The following is a 20,503-nucleotide window of genomic DNA, read 5'->3' as shown; positions in this document are numbered from 1 at the left end:
CGCACTCCTCCGAAAAACGGGGTTTTTGAAGAGCAATCATGTTTCAGATGCATGAGCATTGGGGGTGTACAATAATCAAATTTTAAAGCCAGCCAAGACGTCACGGAGCTGTCAAAGTGAACCGATTTCTTAAATTCAATTAAATCTCTGCCCCTTTTCCAGGGAATCATGCTGATTGACAGCCGGCGTACTCCAGTTCCAGTTTTTAGGGAGTTTTCAACTCGAAACAACACGGGGGGAACATTCGGAGCGCCCGAAGTCCATTAACAGATCCGAACATGGCGGCCCATTGTTCGGTAGGGAGTGAGCGCAATCCTAAGATTTGCCAGCAACGCAATTCAAATCAAATTTAAATCAAATCAAATTTTTATTAAGGGTTCGTGCCTCGAAGCATACCCATTATTTATGTGAAACCAAAGACCATTCATAACCCAAAAAGTCTGGGTCCCAGGCTCAACCGAAGATTTCTTTTAATTAGAAAAGTTCAAATTATTTATGGGCTCTCGTTCGAGGGGGAGAGGAGGGTTTTGTTTACGCCAAGTCTAAGGCCACTATTTATTTATCCAACAAAAAGCTGAGAAATTTTAATACTAAACTTGTGGGATCTTCCCCGGTTCCACTCCCCCAACAAAGTTGCACCACGATTTGAGATTTACAATCGCCCATAAATCTTCGGGCGGCGCTTTCCGCCTTCGGTTGCAGTTGCCCATTAAACGACACCCAGGAATCGGAGCAGGGTTGGGGTGGCATCGTGCCAAGTGCTTTCACTCTGAGACTCCATATATCTGCATCCCCATGCATCTGCGAGTTCTGTTCTGTTTACTTGGCTGTCTGTCATAAAACTTGAATGCCTACTTTGGCGCTAATTTAGTTGACGTTTGATGCTCTCCTCTCGTCCAGACTCCCCCGCCGAATCCAATTAACTTTCCGTGTAGGGCTGTATAGGGCGTTGACGGGATGGGCAGCTACCGGAATGCCCCAAAGATGGGCGTTATCACGCCCCGAACGTAGTTCGTGCCTAGTTGCTCGTCGGAATGCCTATTTTGGGTAATTTGATTTGACTTAATGTCCATTGCCATCGGAATGATGACAGACAACGGGCCATTGACATTCTCTGGTCTGGTGAGTGACATCAGCATAAAAACGCCGAAAGGCAGCCATCTAGTTGTGTCACATAAATAAGTTCCAGCTTTCATGGCTCTCAAAACAAGCTGAGAGCTAAAGAAGGGGCCTACGAGAAGAGGAATCTTTTACAATAATTTTTATTGGATTTCTGATTTTCGTTCATTGGATAGCAGAAATTCTATTAAGTTCATCAAAGAGAAGTGGCATATAGTACTTCCTGAAACTCTTTTGAAAAACATCCAGTGGTAATAATCGCAGGGAACACTTTTCTCTGATATATATAATTTGCGCTGGGAAATTTTGTGGTGAAGAGCAAAGTAATGCCAGAAATAAACCAAAGGAAAGCCAAGCGATTCTGCAGCCATATCTGGATGGAGTTTGCATTTAGCGCCGTCTGCCATCTGCTATTTATAGCCGATACTCTCCAGCCTGCGCTGCTATACCCCTAAAGTGGTAGGGACGGAGAGGGAGAGGGAGAAGGAAAAGGAGACTACCACGATCTCCAAGGGGTGGTAAGTGCTCAATGAGTAAACAAGCAAACAGAGCAAAACAGAGCTCCGGCGTCTGATTAGTGTCAAGACGAGCTATTTATGAGTGTCTCGATGGGATTAGCATTAGCCGGCACCAGCTGGGTCTGCCAGTCCCGACCCGACTGTCCCCGGGTACTCTTTCTCTAAAGTGAAGGCAACGTATTCCTAAGTCAACTCTGACCTCTTTTGTGGTGTGAGCAGGTCAGGCCTCATTTGATTGCCAACGTTTATGCTTATGGCTTAAGTCTTTTCATTTCTTTTCTTTTCTTTCCATTTCATTTTGGGCATTTTGCGAGTCTGAAAACCAGTTTTCCACTCCGGCCAGTTACCAGTTTTCAAGTTTACACAAGTTTACTGTTTGCCAGCAAGAAAGCGGCTGGGCTGCAACATTGAAGCTGCATTCGAGCCAAGATCCAAGAGCCAAGTCGCGACCAGACCCGGGCCAACAGTCGGCTGTCTGACTAACTGCCTGCGACAGCCCCCGAACCCCGGGCCTCGAGCCCCACTCTGCTGCTGATTTTGTATCTTGCACCTTGTTTATGCATACAAATATTTCCAAGCTTGCAGTTTTTAGTTATTTTTTGTTCAGTCTCTACGAGTATCTTTGTTTTTCTCGTTTGTGGCATACATGAATATGGGGCTTTAATAAAAATAACTTGCTTATGAAGGGGTACGTATTGTATGTCTGTCACAATCTGGATCTCAGTCGCCATCTCACAGACTTAATGGACTCGTAAACCTCAAGCCAGAGATGGTCAAGTCTGATAGGGATAGGAATAGCAATTTATGGAAGGAATGGGAAGTACCTAAGAGAACTTCTGGGGAATCTCTGGATAAATATCCTCTCTAGATCCATCTAGCCATCTAGTATACCATCTCTTGCTGTCATACATGACACTATCGTCGCCACTTTTCTCATTGACACTGAATTATAATTGAGGGTGTAATTTTGCATGTCTCTTCGTGTTCGTGATCACTAATTAAGTTTACGAGCTTTTGAATGAATCGAAATGGTTTTGCTTCCGAGCGGCAATTATGCGATTCTCTGTACCGTACCTCTTTCTCTTGCGCTGGCCCCCCCGCGTTCGTTGATGATCGTTGGCTGTGTTTGGCTGATCTCGAGAGTTGACTGTGTCAAGGGCAGATATATATTAGCGAGTATATGTGTATGTATGTATGTACATATTTTAATTGCATTACGCAAGACTTGCATTCTCGGTGAACAAATGTGAGTTTGGAATGGAAATTAAGTTCCCCACTGAGATACTGAGAGAACACTGACGCATGATGCTCTACCACGTATATGAGGTTCGCTTTTGTTGTTTTATTGTTTTCCTTTTGATTTGTAACTTGTGATTTATCAATGCCGCAAGCCATGAATCACACTTTGTTCATTCGATCCACCTCCAGCTTACACTCCTGTTGCAGTTACAGTTCCAGTTCCAATTCCAGTTCCTAAAGAGACCCACACCTACCCACAGCCGTGAGTACTCAAACAAACGTGACATTTACCGGGAAAGGTCTGTGGTTTATTTTACGAATAGAGTCGGGGAAACGGAAGTACGCAACATGAAAGACAAAGCAAACAAATGTAGATATCCAGAGAGGGAGAACTGATAGCGATGGTCACATACGAGTGTGCATGTATGCATGTATGTGTGTGCATATGGGACGGAACGAGAGATGAAACCGAAAAAGGTGAAGCTTTTGCACGCCATTAGCACCCACCAAATGATATTCCCAACCGCATGCACGTGCAACAACACACATTCACAATCCACAGTGGGAGTATGGCCATAAATAAATGTCATAATGCTGTAAAAATGAAAACTTAAGTGGCACAGCACTGGGGCGACACGCGACCGCGACCCCAAAATGGACATATGTATGTACGAGTATATATAATGGACATGGAATGGCAAAAATGAAATCTGCAACGGAATTGCGTGTAAAATGCAACGGGGAGAAGAAAGAGAAGAAAGATATGGCAAGATGTGAGTGCGTAGGCGCCGCCAAGGTAAGGCATAGCTTTCTAGAAGCATAACAACAATGATGATGTAGCAAAACAAAAACTACTCGCAGTATGTACATATGTATGTATGCATGTGTGATATACGAAAGCTCCTTTGCTCTGCTGCTTTGGGTTCGTGTGCGTGTGCGTGTGCGTGTGTCGCAGTCACGCAAACGCGTTGCGACGTGTCGCCATCACCCACACGCCAATGCCAAACGAAGACAGAACAGACTCCACATTGTTTTCGTACGCTCCCAAAACCCGCTCAACTGTAACTAGAACCAGCACCAGAGCCGTGCCCCAAGAGCTACACCGTGTGACATGTGACTTCTTCAGACAACAATTCGCAAAAGTTTCGACACGCATACGATGCCGAAACAGCGTCGATACCATGCAGAATGGAATCTTTTGCATAACGTAACCCCCAGGCCCAGGCAGCGCCAAACATGGTTTATGGAGCCAACAAATTGCAATCAACGCACACGATCGTGTTCTCATGGCAGAGATCAAGAATTTATGCACATGAACTTTAAACATTTACACTCCGAGCAAAAGCCATACGAGTATCTCCACAATTATATCACCTGTGTGTACCCGTCTCCCATGTACTCCCATCGCTGGCTTGGCTTTCTTTTCATTTTTGGTTAGATTTTCACAGATCTAAAAGGTTCATCGCAGTCTTTCCGGTCGCTGGTTCTTTTGTGTTGTGTTCGGGTTCGTGTTTTGGGTGAAAATGATAGTTTATTATCATAATTAATTCGGGTTAATGTTTATAGTTGGTCAGCGTTTTGCTGACTTTCGCTTATGGAGTTCTGTTCCGTGTGAGCGCTATTTTTAATAACGGAATTTTTAATTCGATAAGAATCCCGTTTCCCCAGGGGACACTCGCGCGGCTTGTTTGCTCTTGAAAAGAAATATTTGCCATAAACAGAAATCATAACTCCAGACACGAAAGTCATACAAGTTTCCAGGTCGTCCCGTCCCCAGTTAATAAATATCAGCGAAGAAGCACTGGAGGGTTGACTTTTTTGTTTATTTTGGGACTTAACATCGGATAAACGAGGTCTTAACAGGACCGCCAACTTCAGAAAGGCCTTTCAGGTCCAGGGAGTGAGTAATGAAATCACGCAGCGGACGGGACGGGAGGTCCGCAGCCCTTTTCGAAAGTACGGTTTTATTTTTTTGGCAGCTGCCGTCCCGGGGTTCATTACGAGCTCCTGGCAAGGGACGCGTGCGCCAAGTCAAACGCAGGATAACCCGTAAGTGTGTCCTTATGCCGAATACGTAATTCTATTTGTTTGTCTTCCGCCAGTAGGAGGATTTCCTTTTTTATGGTTACGCATTCACAATTTCCCCCAGACTTCAAACAGAAGGGAGAATCTGGAGCAGAATAGGGGGGTTTTTTGACAAAGCAACGTCTGTTAACATTTTTTGTTTGTCTATGCTTTGCAGGTTATAATAATAATAAACCAAATAAGAGAAATAACTGGGAATTGTGGAAGGAATTCGATATTAGAACAGGAGAGAACTCTGAGAAAATACTTTTCTAGAGGCAGATAGAGAGCAACTAGAGATATGATTTGTACAACCAGTTCCTCTGTCTAAGATTACCATAGTTCCACTTTTAGTCGAAACCACCCTTGTTTTAAAATATCTTTTCAAAGTGCCCTGCGAGGGCATGCGTTTTGTATTACAAATTGCTAAAAGTAATTCAATTTCGATAATGTTGTGACCATCTAGCCCTCAGGGGTGGCTTCCGCTACCATAAATTGTATCGCTTGACACTCTATAAACATGGAAATGGAAACGGCAATATATTTTGTAAACTTACATTAAGTGAAAAAGGTTTTGATTTGTTCCGAAATTGAGTGACACTCACAGTCTAGACGAGACTGCCATTGATAAATGGGAAGTACTGCTGCTCGACAGTGTAGATCATTTTGACCCAAATAGAAGTCTGTTCTGCCTCAGATACCGTCTCTGTGACACCCACCGCCACTCCATCCCCAACCCAACTCTCCCCCAAAAGAGTCGTTTTTATGGGAGTTGTGCGTGATCTGAGCAATTATTACTTCTACTTCTCCGACTTGCAGGCTGTTCCCGAGTTGTCAGCGACAAATCTTCTCGGTTAGCCGTAAAATCTGGAGGCATGCGGCAAAGTGCTAATCGACAAGGTGGGGTGCCTCATAGTATACACGTCACAGGAAGAGGAAGATCTAAGGTTTTTTTTTAAATTAATTTTAATAGCGTTTCAGCCTCACAACAATAGAAAAGAGAACGGAATGAGCAATCTATGTATGTAGAGGGAGCAATGGATATGCCAAAGATACTCGTACAAAGATGCACAGAGATACTGGCGTCGTATACTATACGACAATTGAGAAAGAAAACCACAAATTGGCGCCCCCACACGTAAAACGGAAACTTTCGTATCGTATCTGAGCGAAGCGAAACGATTCGGAACGATGGCCATGCCATCCAATAGATACAGATACTCGTACTTAAGAGCGCTGCAAACGGGACCCAAGCGATGACAACTACAAAAGTCGCAATTAAAGCTTTGGCGGCAGATGGGAGAAAAGGGCAGACGAGGCCAAAACCGAAAAAAGAGACATTCAATAGATAGATAACTGTAAATGTGGAACAGATAGACAACAGAGGGAAGGGCGGCACACGGACACGATGCCAATTGTCTTGCGTGGGGGCGTGGCAGTGGCAGGGGAACGGGAACGAATAAAAGCGTAAGACAAATCAATCGAATGGGGAGCAAAATCGAGATGCCAAAGCCCAGATATTGTTAAATATATAGACATGGACAAGCGCCTGCCTTTCGCTGGGAATACTGGAAAATTCTGTTGGAAAAAAAGAAAACTTCCATTCGAGCACTAATATCTGACTATCCAGAGATCAGAAAATAACCATGAATCGGTTTAAAAATAGGGTTCAGAGTTATATTGTAGATACAACTTTGGAATACAAATACAAATACGCACCCCACCCAAAAGAAAGAAAAATGGTAATGATATTTTACTGTTTAAACCCCCCAAAACCGTCTCAAAGTTTACAATTCTCTGCCTAATTAATCGATCAATTAATCATACGAACTTCATAAGCAATAAATCACAGTTTAGCCCCAATCGAGTGCCTCAGCCATGGACCAATTTTAAATATATACATATGTATGTATGTATGTATTGGATCGAATCGAATCGGAATCTTTGATTTGCTCGGCATACACTCGTAATTGAATCAATTGAGTGAGTAGGGGGCCCAAAGCAGAAGCCCATGCAGAACCAGAAGCCCCAGAAGAAGAACAAACATATTCATAATTAGAGCAGCGGCAAGAAATTCTAGGAAAAATTAATGGAATTGTTAATAATGCGCCAGCACAGATTTCCCAGAGGCCTGCATAAAACAGCCCAAAAAAAAGGGAGAATCCGCTGGGAAAGGGGAAGAAGTATAGCAATTGAAAGCTTCCCAAATTGTTCAGATTCTTCCCGGCTGCTTCTGCTTCTGCGTCTGCGCGGCCAATGCACTTTGGAAGTGGAATGAATATACTCGTATGCATATAATGTGTACTCGTATATGCTAATGGATCGATGGATGTTGGGAGCTCCCATTAAGAACACTTAAGCCTCGAATGCAGACTTGGAAATGACTTTTAAATGGTTCTCTGTCTTGAGAACGGCCTTCTGCGTGCTTCCAGTTTTATGTCTTATCAAAGAGAGAGCGAGACTCTTATTGATTGGAAATATTGGAAGCAAAGTTCATATGCGTCATGACCAGCCCAGAGCTTGCTTGCCCTCTCTCTCGCCCACTCCCCACGCCCAGTCGGAGATTTATTATGCTGGATCCGAACGGAAGCAAGAAGAGCGAGAATGGGTGCCATGGCGGGTGCCGGAGGAAGAATGGCAGGCGAAGAATGCCACTTGAGCAGCCAACGACGCCGTCAAGCACTCGCATGATGCATATGAGAGCAGAGCTGGGAGAACTGGAGACTGGAAGGACAGGGGGATCGGCATCGGCATCGGCCTACGGCCCACAGAGTACGAGCACTCTTACGCCCAACAAAAGAGGAGGATCTTCGCGCCAGCCGCAGCAGAACAAGATCTGCTGCATCACTCAGCCTGCCTGGAATTGGAAATAATTGCCATTCCATCGGGATGCAACTCCGGCTCCGGCTCCGACTCCGACTGACGACTGTGCATTGGCATGAACCAAACCGAACCAAACCAAACCAAACCAAGCCCCAAGTTCCATGTGTCTCACTTCATTTACAACAAATGTTGCGTGTCTGGCAGGCACCGAAAGGGGAGACACGAGACGAGACGAGACCCTTCGGGGAGCTGTCGTATGTGACGAATTTTCATTTGATTTATGCACTTCCTCCACAAGTATTTGCATGGCATACCCGACGCACCGCCCTGATGTTTGCTTTCGCATCCCCTGCCTACTCTATTCAGTAGTTTTACGACCAACTCAAATACAATTCGCCACAAAGTAAACACTGGTAGTGGCAATATGTTTCACATTCGAGATGACTCGAGCATAAACACATCTGTCAATCTCATCTCAATGAAATATGCGTTATACCGCATTTAATATATGATAAGCATGACCCAAGAACAAATCGATCTACGCTTTGGTAGTATGTAACTAAACGCTCATCATTAGAAGTAGAAGAAAAACTGCCTCCCAGCGATCCATTTTGATGGATTGTTTTGCTCCCTCCCTCCCTTCTCCCCCCGCGGTTACAAGAACATACGCATAATGGATGGACTATGTAAAAGCAGCGCCCCGAAAACATTTCGAGTGTTCAGATTGTCTGAATTGATGAACTCAAAAAGGAAACAAAAATTCAATCAATCTTTCTCTTTTTCACTGGGCAAACTGGGGACTCCACTCCAACGCGTGCTCTGTCATTTTGTCGATGTCTCCGCTCTCTCCTCCGATCCTCTGCGTTCGCGTCTGCGTCGGCGCAACGCATTCAATCACTTCATTTGTTTGGAGTTCGTCATCGTTTTCGTTTTCGTCTTCGTCTTCGGCCTCGGCTTGGGTATTCGTCTCCGTGGAGGCACGTTCGTTGAGGCCGTAAAATGTTTTATTTACTCTGCACTTATGACCCCGATGCGGATCGGGTTAAGTGAATCTGATACCCATATACATGTACATGTACTCGTACATACATATACCCGTCCGTCGCAACGGAGGCTGTTGCATTTGCATTTGCATCTTCCACAATACCGAAGCGGCCGGCCGCTTTATGAGACTGTTGTCTGTTTGCCGGAAGATGGGGCTGGGGAGCGCAGCAGGAGCAGGAGGAGGAGGAGGAGGAGGGGGTTATTGAATGTCATTGCAACCAAACAGAGAGAAATGTTGTGGCAACGTAGCTCCGCAGCTGGGGAAGCCGAAGCTCTCCGACTCGCGATGTTTTTGTGTCCAATGATGAATTGTGTCCCTGATTCCGTAGACACAGGCACAAACATGATCTCTGTCTGTGGCTAAGCACAGTGGCTGTAATACTGTTTCCCATTGATGAAAAGTTATGTTAAGGGAACTGGTACTCGTACATACAGATGTACATATGCTCACAGCCCACTGTGCAGTTCCCTAAGTCGTTGGAGTTTTTGACACCAATTGAAGATGCCGATTAGTGCGAGTATGTACACTTAAAGAAAGAATCTTTAGATGCATAAAGTATATAAATATTTGTGTAGAAATATGTGAATATGCCTGTATCTTTTGTGTCTTTAATTGCAGAATTGTGGCCCTCGAGTGCAACCTTCGGTGTCTTGTCTGCCCGCAGATGATGCTGACACGCCGCAGTAAGGAGCCCGGAGCCCGGAGCCCGGAGCCCATGCTAATGCAGAGATGAACACAGAGACGGCATCACTGTCGTCTTGGCGATGTGATTAATTGACAGTGGTGTCGCCTGAATTGCGCGGGTTTTATTGAAGGGATGACACGACAGCGGCAACGGCAGCGACCGGGCCGACGAGTCGCAATTCCATAAAAACGCATCAGCCCAGTGCACTGCAATGGAGTGAGCAGTCGCATTGCTCGTAATAAGATTAATTACGAGCGTCTTGCTCCATCTCCAGACACGACTCTCGAAGCTCGGCGGCATACAGCTAGCTGCGTGACCACTTCACATTCATATGGCAGCGAGGCGAGGGCAAGGGATGTGGCTGGGCAGCTCCTCAATTCAATATTTTGACATTACAAATAAAGTTACCATTTACGAGTAGTGGCTCAGCTCAAGTGTTTCATTAATTTGAAAGCTTTTCGGGTACTTTTTATTCATACCCCTCCGATGCACCAGGCAGGCAGGGGGTAAGTGTTAATCCCTGCCGGAAATTAGCATATTTGATTCCTTAGCTCCTGGTGGCACGCGAGGCAGCCACCACTCCACTACCACTGGGAAATAGGGGAACAAATGAATAAGTGTGCTGATAAGGGGCTATAGGGTTATAATTGGAATTGAATGGAGACCAGACCAGACCCCAAGAGAAACTCATTCCATATTTATGGGATTTATGGGATCTCCCCTGTCTGCCAGGAAGCGAAAGTATGAAAAGTAAAAACAATTACATATTTTATTTTTAATTAACTTTTATCGTAGCCCGAGATGAATATTGTAGTACTCTGGCACACACATCTCTTCACAAGTCCCAAGACGAATGCTCAGACGAATTGGCAATGATGATGTCATTCCATTCCCGCAGCATTCATCTCCCATAAATCACCAGGCGAGGCGATCGCGAAAATCTTCAAGTTTATGCTCAAACATGCTGAGAGGCAATGACAGCAGTTGGGGCATCAGCATCGGCATCGGCCACGGAGCCAGCATGCAATGCAATGGAGTGAAGTGGAGCCAAAGCCAGAGCCAGCTGCCACAGATTAGTCAGCGTCGGATTCAGATTCGGATACAGATTCAGCGCGAGTCTTCTCCGCTCGGCGCACTTTAATTTGCTTCGGGGCAAGCTGCTCGACTGGTTTCCAGCCTGAGGAGGGAAGGCAACGCCAGGCGGGGTTGTGGATGTGGATGTGGGCCACATGGACTAAAGATCAAGGTGAGTGGCGAGAGAAATGTTTGGCGAGTTCTACGATGCCCCCATCCCAGCCAGAACATCCATAACACCAGCATCATTATTACATACATCAGAATCACTTATATAAGGAGGGATATTGTCGAAACCAAAGATTTAACGGCTGTCGGCTTTAGGGTCACCAAACTTTCTTCTTTCATAACAGCCAACAAAAAAGCCAAGACCTGCCCAAGATGCCTTGGTCTGTCCCGAGGAGGAGGTATGAAAGGCGAAACGGCAAAAATAAACAGCAAAACAAGCCCGGGCCAAAGCAAAAACTCTGCGCAGAGATTCTGAGGTTGGCAAAGGTTAAGGTAGAGGAAGTATTGGCCAAACCTCGCTGCACAAAGGGAATTTCTGGTGGTTGAGCTAAAGCAATAGATTCAGCAGGAACCCAAAACGAAAAGTAGCATTAGTATGCCCAAGACGTACACATGGACGTACATATGTACATCTGTCATGCGGCATGACTCACCTCATACGGCCGGCTCGACGAAAGCCGTGGCGTACATAAAGTGAAAAGGCCCAAACATGAGTAAATGCACATTCATGGATTTTTAAATGGGCCGTCGAAAATAAAGAAATAAACTGTTGGAACCACATAGGAGCGTGACTCGTTCCCCCATGCTTCTTTTAGTTTTCTGTTTTTTCTGCTGCGGCTCCCCAGGTCCCACCAAGTCGTTGGGCCGGCCGTCATTCATTCACGCCAAGAGCTGATAAGCTTTTTGTGGCACATTCGACTGGTTTGCATATCTATGAGGCCCACGGAGCCGTGCCTGTTGGCCTGTCTGTGGCACCATTTGATATTGGGAATGGACAACTGCAGATTGGGCTTCAACTGACATTATCACTTCTCACTTGGCATTTATTCGGCTGCAGCTGCATTCGGGGCGCACAGGAATTTGGCCTTATCCTTCACTAATTGAATCATTACACTAAACATAAGAACGATGACTCCACGTCTAGGACTGCTTCTCGGAGGTCCAGCCCTTGGGACGATCGGCCATAATGGTCCAATCGTTTTGGGCTATGTTGAGGCCGCCGTACTGCTTGGTGGGTGTGTCGGGAAAGAACTCCCAGCCCTGTTCGATGGACATCTTCTTGATGACACCAGCAATGCCTGTGGAAGAGACAGAGACAGCGTTGGGTGAGTATAAGCAAATGGGAAGAAACGCGGTAGCGGAAGCTCACCTAGGAAGAGACCAGCACAGAGACCGGCCACATGGTTGTGTTTCCAGGCCCCGAAGACGCCACCAGCAGCGAATCCTCCCAGCAAGTAGTTAATTCTGCAATTAAAATAATCGTTACTCCGGGGAGTCAGTCAGTCCAAGCTTGTATCGCATCGCCCACTCACTTGTCATCCTTTCCGCGAGCATTGGTGGCTGCCAGTGTCGTGAGAGTAAATGCTGTGGCCATACCCATCAGCGGGCCGGTGTTGTAGGCAAAACGCCCCAGCGTGGGCAGGTAGCCCTTTGGCTTCGCCAGCGTCAGCACATCGACTGTGGACCAGGCCAGGCCGGCGGCGACGGCGTATTTGTTGGTGGCCACAGTCTTGCCAAAGGCATCTTCCCCCTCGGGATGATCGTAGTACTTGGAGCGCAAGATCGACATGGTGGCTGTTTACCACAAGGAAAAATACACAAATCATTAGCAACAAGCTAAATCATGGGAATCTATTCTACCCGCTGCAATTTAGCCACCACAGGGAGCGGTCTTCAGCGTTGCGGGACATGTCTGCAGCGACATCATGGACTATTCAATTATAATTATTGTTAAATACACTAACCTGCCGATATTTACGTAATTATTTCAGAAACGCAGCCAAGATTTTACTACAAACAGCTGATGGGCAGTGTGTACACATGCAATGGAAAAATAGTGCACGGAATGTGCTGTTAAGCGCTAAAGAGGCAACGAGGTGCTGTTAAGCGCGAAATGGAGCAACTTGTTTCAATCGAGCGGTTGATTCAAAATTATATTTAATGTTAAAGTGAATCTAAATGAAAAGATTTTAGAGCCCCCTCTCTAATATTAGATTCAATAATATCAGTAAATGAGCGTACATTTTTTCGTTTTCAAGTCCGGTTTATAATTTATTCTCTATACTAGCTTCACAAACGCTGTGGCACTAGTTCTTTATTCATAAGGTGCAATAGAACGCTTTTTATTAAGGTAATTTTTCATTCCCACGCAACGTGACGAGAGGAAGGGTATTATGCAAAAGTATTATACGAGTAGAGTGCAGAATAGACGATGCGATTTTCGAATTTATCGTATGCGCTTAGTTTAGTGGTAGACTAGTTCTTGCCTTGAGTTTCAACTAACATTATTCACATAAAATCAGGCGATCGAGGGCAAATCTGAGTACGTTTGACCAAAGTGGGGCACAGTTTCTTGGAGCAGTTGGAGGGGGGCCAGTACATGTACATGTACGTGTTGGCGTTTTCGAAAGCAAAACGAATATATCAAAACATACAATACAATATGTATATATGTACAAATTAGATATCAAATTATTGGCAATTCTGTTTCATGTTAATCAGTCGTAATTTGCTAATTAGTTCACTCTGCTCCTGCAATAATTCCATCCAAATTAGGTCATCATCGATACAAATATTTGTATTTGTATATGTATGTAAGTACTAGTATCTCTATTGCTCGTCGTGCCCAATTATTTCGATATCATCAGCCAGGGGACTCTCGATTTCGGGTTTGCCCCAATTGCCATTTTGTTGATTTGCATCCAAATTAATCAATGATAATGTCATCTTACTGCTAAGAATGACCTGAAAGTGAGAATATTCGAATAGTCAATTAGAACCGCGTATTCAGAAAGAAGAGAGTAGAGTGCTGCGCTGCTCTTACGGCTGGCTCCTCGGCGGATCCATTGAGCTCAGTGTCGTAGACCTCCTCGCGCTTGGTCTGGGCGTCGGCCACCAAAATCTGAGAATCGTGTGCCAGAGCGCCTTCCAAGTAAATGGACTGCGGCTCGGGTAGGTTTCCTTCCAATTTGGACTGGAATTGTGAAGAGTGCAAAACATTATTTTCCTAGCAAAGCACAATGCTAGTAGTTGGAAAGCTATGGTTTCTATTGGATCTGTTCTGCGGGGGGCTGGTGCTGGCGCTGCCGTGGCACTTACATGTTCGATTGGTGCTCGGAAAACAGGCGTTGGAGGGCGTCCGGTCCATTTGCGGCCGCCCTCGCAACTGGCTGTTACCTCCATGCCCAGTACCTGAGCCAACAATGGGTTATTTACATCAACAAATCTACAAAAATATATATTTTAGAGATATATTTTTACCGTTAGTTCCCGCTCAGCGCTCAGGTCCCGACGCTTTCGCTGTTGTTGCTGTTTGACTCCCTTTGCAGCCGGATCCGCACCCTGGTCGGTGGTGTTTACGTTTGCATGCCCATTGGAGGAAATTTTGTCCTTCTCCTTGTCCTTCTCCAGTTGATCTTTCGTTTTTTCGTTGTCGTTTTGCTAGGGATTGGGCATATGGAAAGTTCTGTTAGAGATGCAGATAAATCTCCGGATTGGACTCAAGCATTTCTACAGCCTCAAACATTAAAAATCATAAATCGAGAAATTAATTACTTCAATTTGTGGTTAGGTGAAACGCAACGAAAAACTCAATTAGACGAAGGTTCTTGGTTAATTAACAGAAAGAATACGTAATTAGATATATTCAGGTATTCAGATAATCAGATATTCAGATATTGCATATGTATATCAAAAAATATTCAAAAAATGTTCAACGATTGCATTGCCGTGTGGGGACCCTTTGACGGCCTCTAACCTTATTCAAATCAGTTTCAGTATCACTCCTCTGCTTGTCTCGAACGTTCAATTGCTCATCGGCAGCGTCTATCAAACCTTGTATCGCCGTTACAACTATACAAAAGTTCGGGTTTCGTTTCGGTTTGGGTTTCGTTTATCATGGTATCACAGATTTCGTTTCATTACAAAACATTTCATTTTTCGATTGGTTTGATTACACATGAGAGTGAGATACATGGAAAACGTAGAAACGACAGATATGTGAATATTTATATATGGTAAATCCTATAGCATATAAAATGGCATGAGTACGAGTTTATTGGCAATGTGATGGTTTCAGTCTAGACTCTAGAGAATACTAGTATTAATTTCGGATAGAGATTGGTCAGATTGAATTGTAAAATATGTCCCCATCATAAGAATTTAGTTGAAATAGTTTAGACACAGAGGTGCAGGTATTACATTTACATTAAAGTTAGTTAGTAAAAGGAATCGTATCGTATCATATCGTATCGCATGCCGATAGACTGCAGACGAGCAAAATAACGAGTAGAACAGTGATAGAGCGGTGGAGGGAGAGAGAGAGAGAGAGAGAGTTCCGCTCCATGCAATAGTTACAGACAGAGAGAGTGGAGTGAGAGTGAGACAATGATATTATACACAGGGGTAAAGGTTAACGGTTAACATGCCGCTGCTGGAGGATAGAAGAAGAATTTTGATTGTGAAAAGGGGGAAGGGGAGCAAGGGGAACCATTCCAAAGGATTCAATTCAATTCATTTCATCTATCTACTTGAAACCGAAAAAACAAGAAGTAATCTATTGTTGGCTTGTACTTAGGTATGATCTTTGATCTGAATTTTGGTCTGATTGATTGATTGATTCTATGTGAATTGAATGTTGTTTTTGTTTTTGTCTTAGAAATTTGGCTGCCGCTTGAGAAACTTCATGGCAATCATCTTGAAAATGAGAACACAAAGAAACAGGATAAGTATTAATAAATGATATCGAATGGTGTCGGCGGTGGTGCCTGGCTGATTACGCTACGATCGTCAAAAATGATATAGAAAATGCTATTGTAATCTGTATCTGGGTCCCATATCGGAACAGTGCACTGTGGTGGTTGTTGTGACGATGCTAACCTTTGCCTCATACTGATCGCTGTTCATTTCGGCAATCAGCTTGGCCATCGCCCGCTCCGTATCCTCGAGCTTCTGGCGCAACTTCTCAATCTCCATCAGCTGCTCCTTCTCCATCTGCTCCTGGTGGTGCTTGAGGGAGATAGACAGATTGCTGGCCACCTCGGTGGCCGACACGCTGGCATTGTAGAGCTCCTCGTCGTGGCTCCGGCTCCGGCTTCGGCTCCGCTGTCTTCCATTCGTTGGGGCCTCATGCGCCTTCGCCTTAACTGCTGCAATTCCTATAAAATTTGCGTACGAGTTTTGCTTTGAGATTGAGATTTTGACGCCAAAAGGACAAACGAGACTAGAAAACTAATGTATTTACAGGGGGGGGAGGGGAGGTGGGCAAATCAGAACAAACTACATATATATTCATGTGTGGGGGGACGTGACTAAATCTGTGATTTCGTGATTGCTTTATGAGTTAGTAAACACTTACTTACTATATATACAATATACAACATCTAGAATACATAATAGGTTCACATCTACACAATAAACAAACTATACATATATATCCGCAAAAAGATACTAAACCAAATGAGGAGGACATATTTCAAAACTCAAGAATGGGCGCGAAGTTTTCCTTCGCCATCATCCAATCGACTACGCAGTGGACTAGAACCGAAATCAAGAAACGAACAAAATTCTTCGGATCTTCTTATCCATATGTGGCTTACTTGTCTGGTGTTCTCGCCAGCCTTATCGCATATGTAGGCATAGGGCAGATGCAGATACAGATGCAGATGTGTGCATGGGCGGAAGCAGAAAAGTACAAAAATGATTGGTTCGGTTAGGATCGGATCGACTGGTGGGTGTGTGTTTGGGTTACGGGTTGTGTGTTGTATATGGTGGATGGATATTTGGTCTGTGTGGCTGCTGCATTGTGGTGTGTAAGAACTACAAGAAGAATAAATAATAAAAGTGACTGGAACTAGTCTGGAAACTCACCCAATTTGGTGCCGCCCAAATCCTCCACCTGGCTGTGTTCCTGTTGTTGGCCAAAGACCTGCTGCCGAAAGCCGGTATCCGATGGTGCTGGTCCGTATGGTGCATTGGGGACTTGCTTCTTGAAAGCAATCTGTGTAGAAAAACAAGATTGGGACGAATTCTTTGAATGAGGATCTGCAGGATATATCCTTACCTTCATTATCGTGTAGCCAAAGAAAACGACAATTCCGATTGTGTAGAGGGGCATTAGAAAGCCCATGCTGCTGCCCCGCTGCTGAGGCTGTTGCAGAGCTCCGGCTCCCATTGGAGGACGCATTCCAGGAATGGGACCAGGCTGAATGAAGAAGCAAGACGAGAGCATTATAGGATATAAATTAAATTGGATAATCATTTAGAGCAGAATACACCATGAGTCCGGCAAACTTTTCCTAAAGCAATTGTTAAAAAACACCCATTCATGCTGTAACTTGTGGCATTCATATTTCTGTATCCGGCTCAATGGTTTCGGACAGGGGCAACATATAGTTCAATTCATTTATTCTCTGTGTTTGCAGTCCTCTTTTGTGTGCTACTCGTACAGATGAGAGCACAGACTACTATGAAATGAGATGAGATGGAACTGGCGCATTGAATTTGGCACAAGTTCAATATGTACTCGTACAACCCGACCCCACAGTTTTCTGTTCTCCCACTCATCCTTTACAGTTTTTGTTTCGTTTGCGCTGTCTTTTGCCTTCAGTTTGCGTGCAGTGTCATAAAAACAAAAACAAAACCAAAATAAAATAAACTTTTTCTATTTATAAATGACTTCCAACGAGAGCGATGATGTCTCATCCGCTCCATCGTCGATCCCATTATTACCATCGGGATTGGATGATCGAGTGTAATCATCGTTCCAGAGAACAATGCACAATGCAAGATGGATAGCATAACTCACCCGTCCGTCTACGATGCGCGGGGGCGGATTACTTGCTGAACTTTTGCGTTCAACAATGGGCACGGTGGGTGTGGCAGGTATGGCGCGTCCACGCTCCCGCATCGCCTGGTATATGGACTCTGGATGTAGGTGGGCCGGACGCTCCTGTCGCAGACCTGGCAAGAACATTATTATATCAATTATTTCGGCTACGACTTTTCGGCTTTGACTTTTCAAATAAAATAAACACAAAATGAGGTTAGGGTATGCGAAGAACCGACCCGTTATAGTAGGGATTTGTTAGGTAAATCGAATCGATTTAAAGTTAGTGAAAAAAAGCCCTTTAAAAGTTAAAGCAGAAATGCAAATACCGATTTCGATTATTAACGGAGATATGGAGGGAAAGTGCTGTGCTCCAATGGAGGGAGCGACCTACTTATTTCACCCGTGTACAGGTTAATATGTTTCCGGTAGAGGTGGGGCCCAAACGGTACGGCAGCATCCGGCTTCGTCGTGTTCATGAACTGTTCCCTGTCGAGCACAACATCACAACAGCCTAAAACACCAAACAGGACAGGCGAACACACACATACACACACACACACACACAGACACAGAGGCACACATAGACAATAATAAATAAAAAGAAATAACTAATAAATTTTCGATTCTAATTGCGGAAACATTGCCACTCAACTCACCGCCCGGTGCCCCGCTCCTCTGATCCTTTAAGTTCTGCTGCTGGGGGGGCGGCGGCGGCGCAGAACCGAACATCATGGGATGGAAAACCTTTGGCCACAATATGGCAATGCATCCAATGACGGTGACAATGATCAGGGCCGTCTTCTTGGGCGTCATACCCTCCTCCTCCTTGACAACGGATGGCCGTTTCTTCGTGGCTGCTGAAGGCATTTCGTAGTCGTTTCCTATTCGTTCCTCTCCTATAGTTAAAGCTAAAACCTAAGGCTTAAGTATTCCTGATCTGATTTGCTTGGTTCGTTGAATTATGCTATGCTTTGCTCTCTGAATGCAGCTGCTATATGTGGCTCCAGTTTGCGGTTAACTTTGACATTGGCTCATTTTTGTTAATTGTAGATTGTAGATGGGGTTTCTGTACGTTTAAAGCATTATCTGAAATATACAATACATAGACTTGGGGTACAATAATGTAGTAACACGCTCCAGTTCACTCCAGGTCGACGTTCACTGATCATTGATCTCGAATTGAGAATCACAATGCAAAGTCGTGTACATTAAAATATTGTTGTGGGACAACAAAAAAACAAAAAAAACTTTATTACATAAATAGCAGTCCCGATATTTTTTATTTTTAGCTCGCACAATTCGGTCTTTTGGGTCCGTCTAATAATTTTTCATTATTTTCGTCTCGGTCTGCACACAGAAATCACATCACAGTAGGCAGCGTTCAGTTTCGCTGCCACAATTAACGACCGCATAAATAATATTAAATGTTTCTCCAAAAACGTTTCAATTTCTTTATGGATATATGGATTTATCTGTGTTGCCCGGACGCAAAGGTTGCCCCAAGACTTGGGGAGCGAAAGATCTTACGCAAAGTTTGAATGTTGTTCCCGAACTGGCCAGCCAGGCAAATTTCTGAAACTATTAGCGAATTTTTAAAAACGGACGGCACGACTGCACGGCGCTCTCTGCCGTGTGTGTGCTCTTCTTCCTAATCGTCGGCGAGCATTGGTCCGTTATTTTGGCCGCTAAAACGGCAAAAGTCAAATAAAATAGAATAAAATCAAATAATGAGTGCGACAAAACGATTTGAAACGTGGGCCCCTGCACTGGGGGCATTTCTAGCTGGGAGTGCTCTCTTCCCATTCCGAGCATTTTTGAATATATATTTTGTGTTTTGATATTTTTCCGTTTCCATTATTTCACAGCTTTCTTCTCTCTCTCTCTTTCTCTCTTATTATCACACACTCGCGAACATTGGCACACCCATACTTGTATGCGAGTACTCATTTATACATATATATATTATGAATTTTCTGCGGGGTTTCTCCCAAACGTTTTCCATTTCCATTTCGCTTTCAAACGCACTGACTGCGACTGCGACTAAGCGAAAGTAAAATTGTTTGTACGCGCACTGTTTTAGCTTTGCCTGTCTTAACCGTTGGAGTCGTTGGACCTGGATTTTCGTCAGCATGCCAAAAGTACTCGTGCGCTTCGGAATTTTGGCTGTTATTTTATTTTTGGAGACACGGCATTGAAACAGGATTCAATGTCGCACAAATTAAAGCGTGTATTCATCATTTATTTTTAATACTTCGAATTTTTAGCGTCCGAGTTTGTTGTCCTTGGCGGTTTATTTGATTTTTTTGCGAAGAAACTATACATATTTTGCAACAATATTTACCATTTTCGTTAGTATTGACTGTATTCAAATATTCGTTAACTTATCTAATTACTGCTAATTTAAAACTGCGAGTTTGTCGTTATGTTATGCGAATTTGAGCATTTTTGTATGCTATGGCCAGACTATTGATTTTTCAGCTTGATTTTTCAGTGCTGCCAGATCTTCAGAGACAATATCGACAAAGCACCAATGTAGAAACTGTGTAGAAAAGCCCCTTAGAGCCATGTCCCAGGCCACATCGAATACCAATTCGTGATCAGCATCGAATTCCTGATCGTTTTCCATCAAAACCTCAATTTTTTCAAAAATGTCGGAAAAAATGCATATTAAAATAGTAGATAACGGAACTTTTTCACACTGGCGCTGCCATGGGGGTTATATGAAAAAAAAACGGGCAAAAATGTTTGATACGTACACATTTCGCCTTTAGGTGTCGCCTTTGGTAATTACATGAAAATGCAGTTAATATGTAGCAAATGTGTAGTTCCCATGTAAGGAAATTAATTTAGTGGTCAGTTTTGTTGGTCTGTTTTGATTA

At 44.2% G+C, this 20,503-nt stretch overlaps 2 protein-coding genes across 23 annotated transcripts; both read right to left on the bottom strand.

Moving 5' to 3' along the window:
- Positions 1-11,587: 11,587 nt before the first annotated feature.
- ND-B14.7 (NADH dehydrogenase (ubiquinone) B14.7 subunit) lies at positions 11,588-12,642 on the bottom strand. 2 transcript variants are annotated; one of them, XM_001361870.4, is made up of 4 exons: positions 12,541-12,642; positions 12,109-12,370; positions 11,946-12,040; positions 11,588-11,874 (listed from the first exon to the last, which is right to left on the bottom strand). In XM_001361870.4, the coding sequence occupies exons 2-4, from the start codon at positions 12,363-12,365 to the stop codon at positions 11,717-11,719; spliced, it is 510 nt and encodes a 169-aa protein (XP_001361907.2). In that variant the 5' UTR covers positions 12,366-12,370; positions 12,541-12,642; the 3' UTR covers positions 11,588-11,716. The 2 variants fall into 2 exon arrangements, with proteins under 2 accessions (XP_001361907.2, XP_033233790.1); XM_033377899.1 differs by having other exon boundaries at positions 12,555-12,570.
- Positions 12,643-12,818: 176 nt separating this feature from the next.
- RIC-3 (RIC3 acetylcholine receptor chaperone) lies at positions 12,819-20,127 on the bottom strand. Of its 21 annotated transcripts, none has more exons than XM_033377880.1 (12): positions 19,966-20,127; positions 18,281-18,710; positions 18,016-18,135; positions 17,601-17,755; positions 16,857-16,997; positions 16,664-16,793; positions 16,393-16,413; positions 15,674-15,951; positions 14,057-14,236; positions 13,895-13,987; positions 13,620-13,769; positions 12,835-13,540 (listed from the first exon to the last, which is right to left on the bottom strand). In XM_033377880.1, exons 2-12 carry the CDS (start codon positions 18,489-18,491, stop codon positions 13,406-13,408), a joined length of 1,614 nt encoding a protein of 537 aa, XP_033233771.1. In that variant the 5' UTR covers positions 18,492-18,710; positions 19,966-20,127; the 3' UTR covers positions 12,835-13,405. The 21 variants fall into 21 exon arrangements, 18 of the variants coding, with proteins under 18 accessions (XP_033233775.1, XP_033233780.1, XP_033233781.1 ...); XM_033377879.1 differs by lacking the exon at positions 19,966-20,127 and adding an exon at positions 19,152-19,302; XM_033377886.1 differs by lacking the exons at positions 15,674-15,951; positions 19,966-20,127 and adding exons at positions 14,553-14,647; positions 19,152-19,301.
- Positions 20,128-20,503: the final 376 nt, after the last annotated feature.

Source organism: Drosophila pseudoobscura, chromosome 3 (assembly GCF_009870125.1).
Source record: "Drosophila pseudoobscura strain MV-25-SWS-2005 chromosome 3, UCI_Dpse_MV25, whole genome shotgun sequence".
NCBI classification, from domain to species: Eukaryota; Metazoa; Arthropoda; class Insecta; order Diptera; family Drosophilidae; genus Drosophila; species Drosophila pseudoobscura.
Note: the sequence above shows the minus strand (reverse complement) of the source record. Positions and strands in the feature narration are given on the sequence as shown.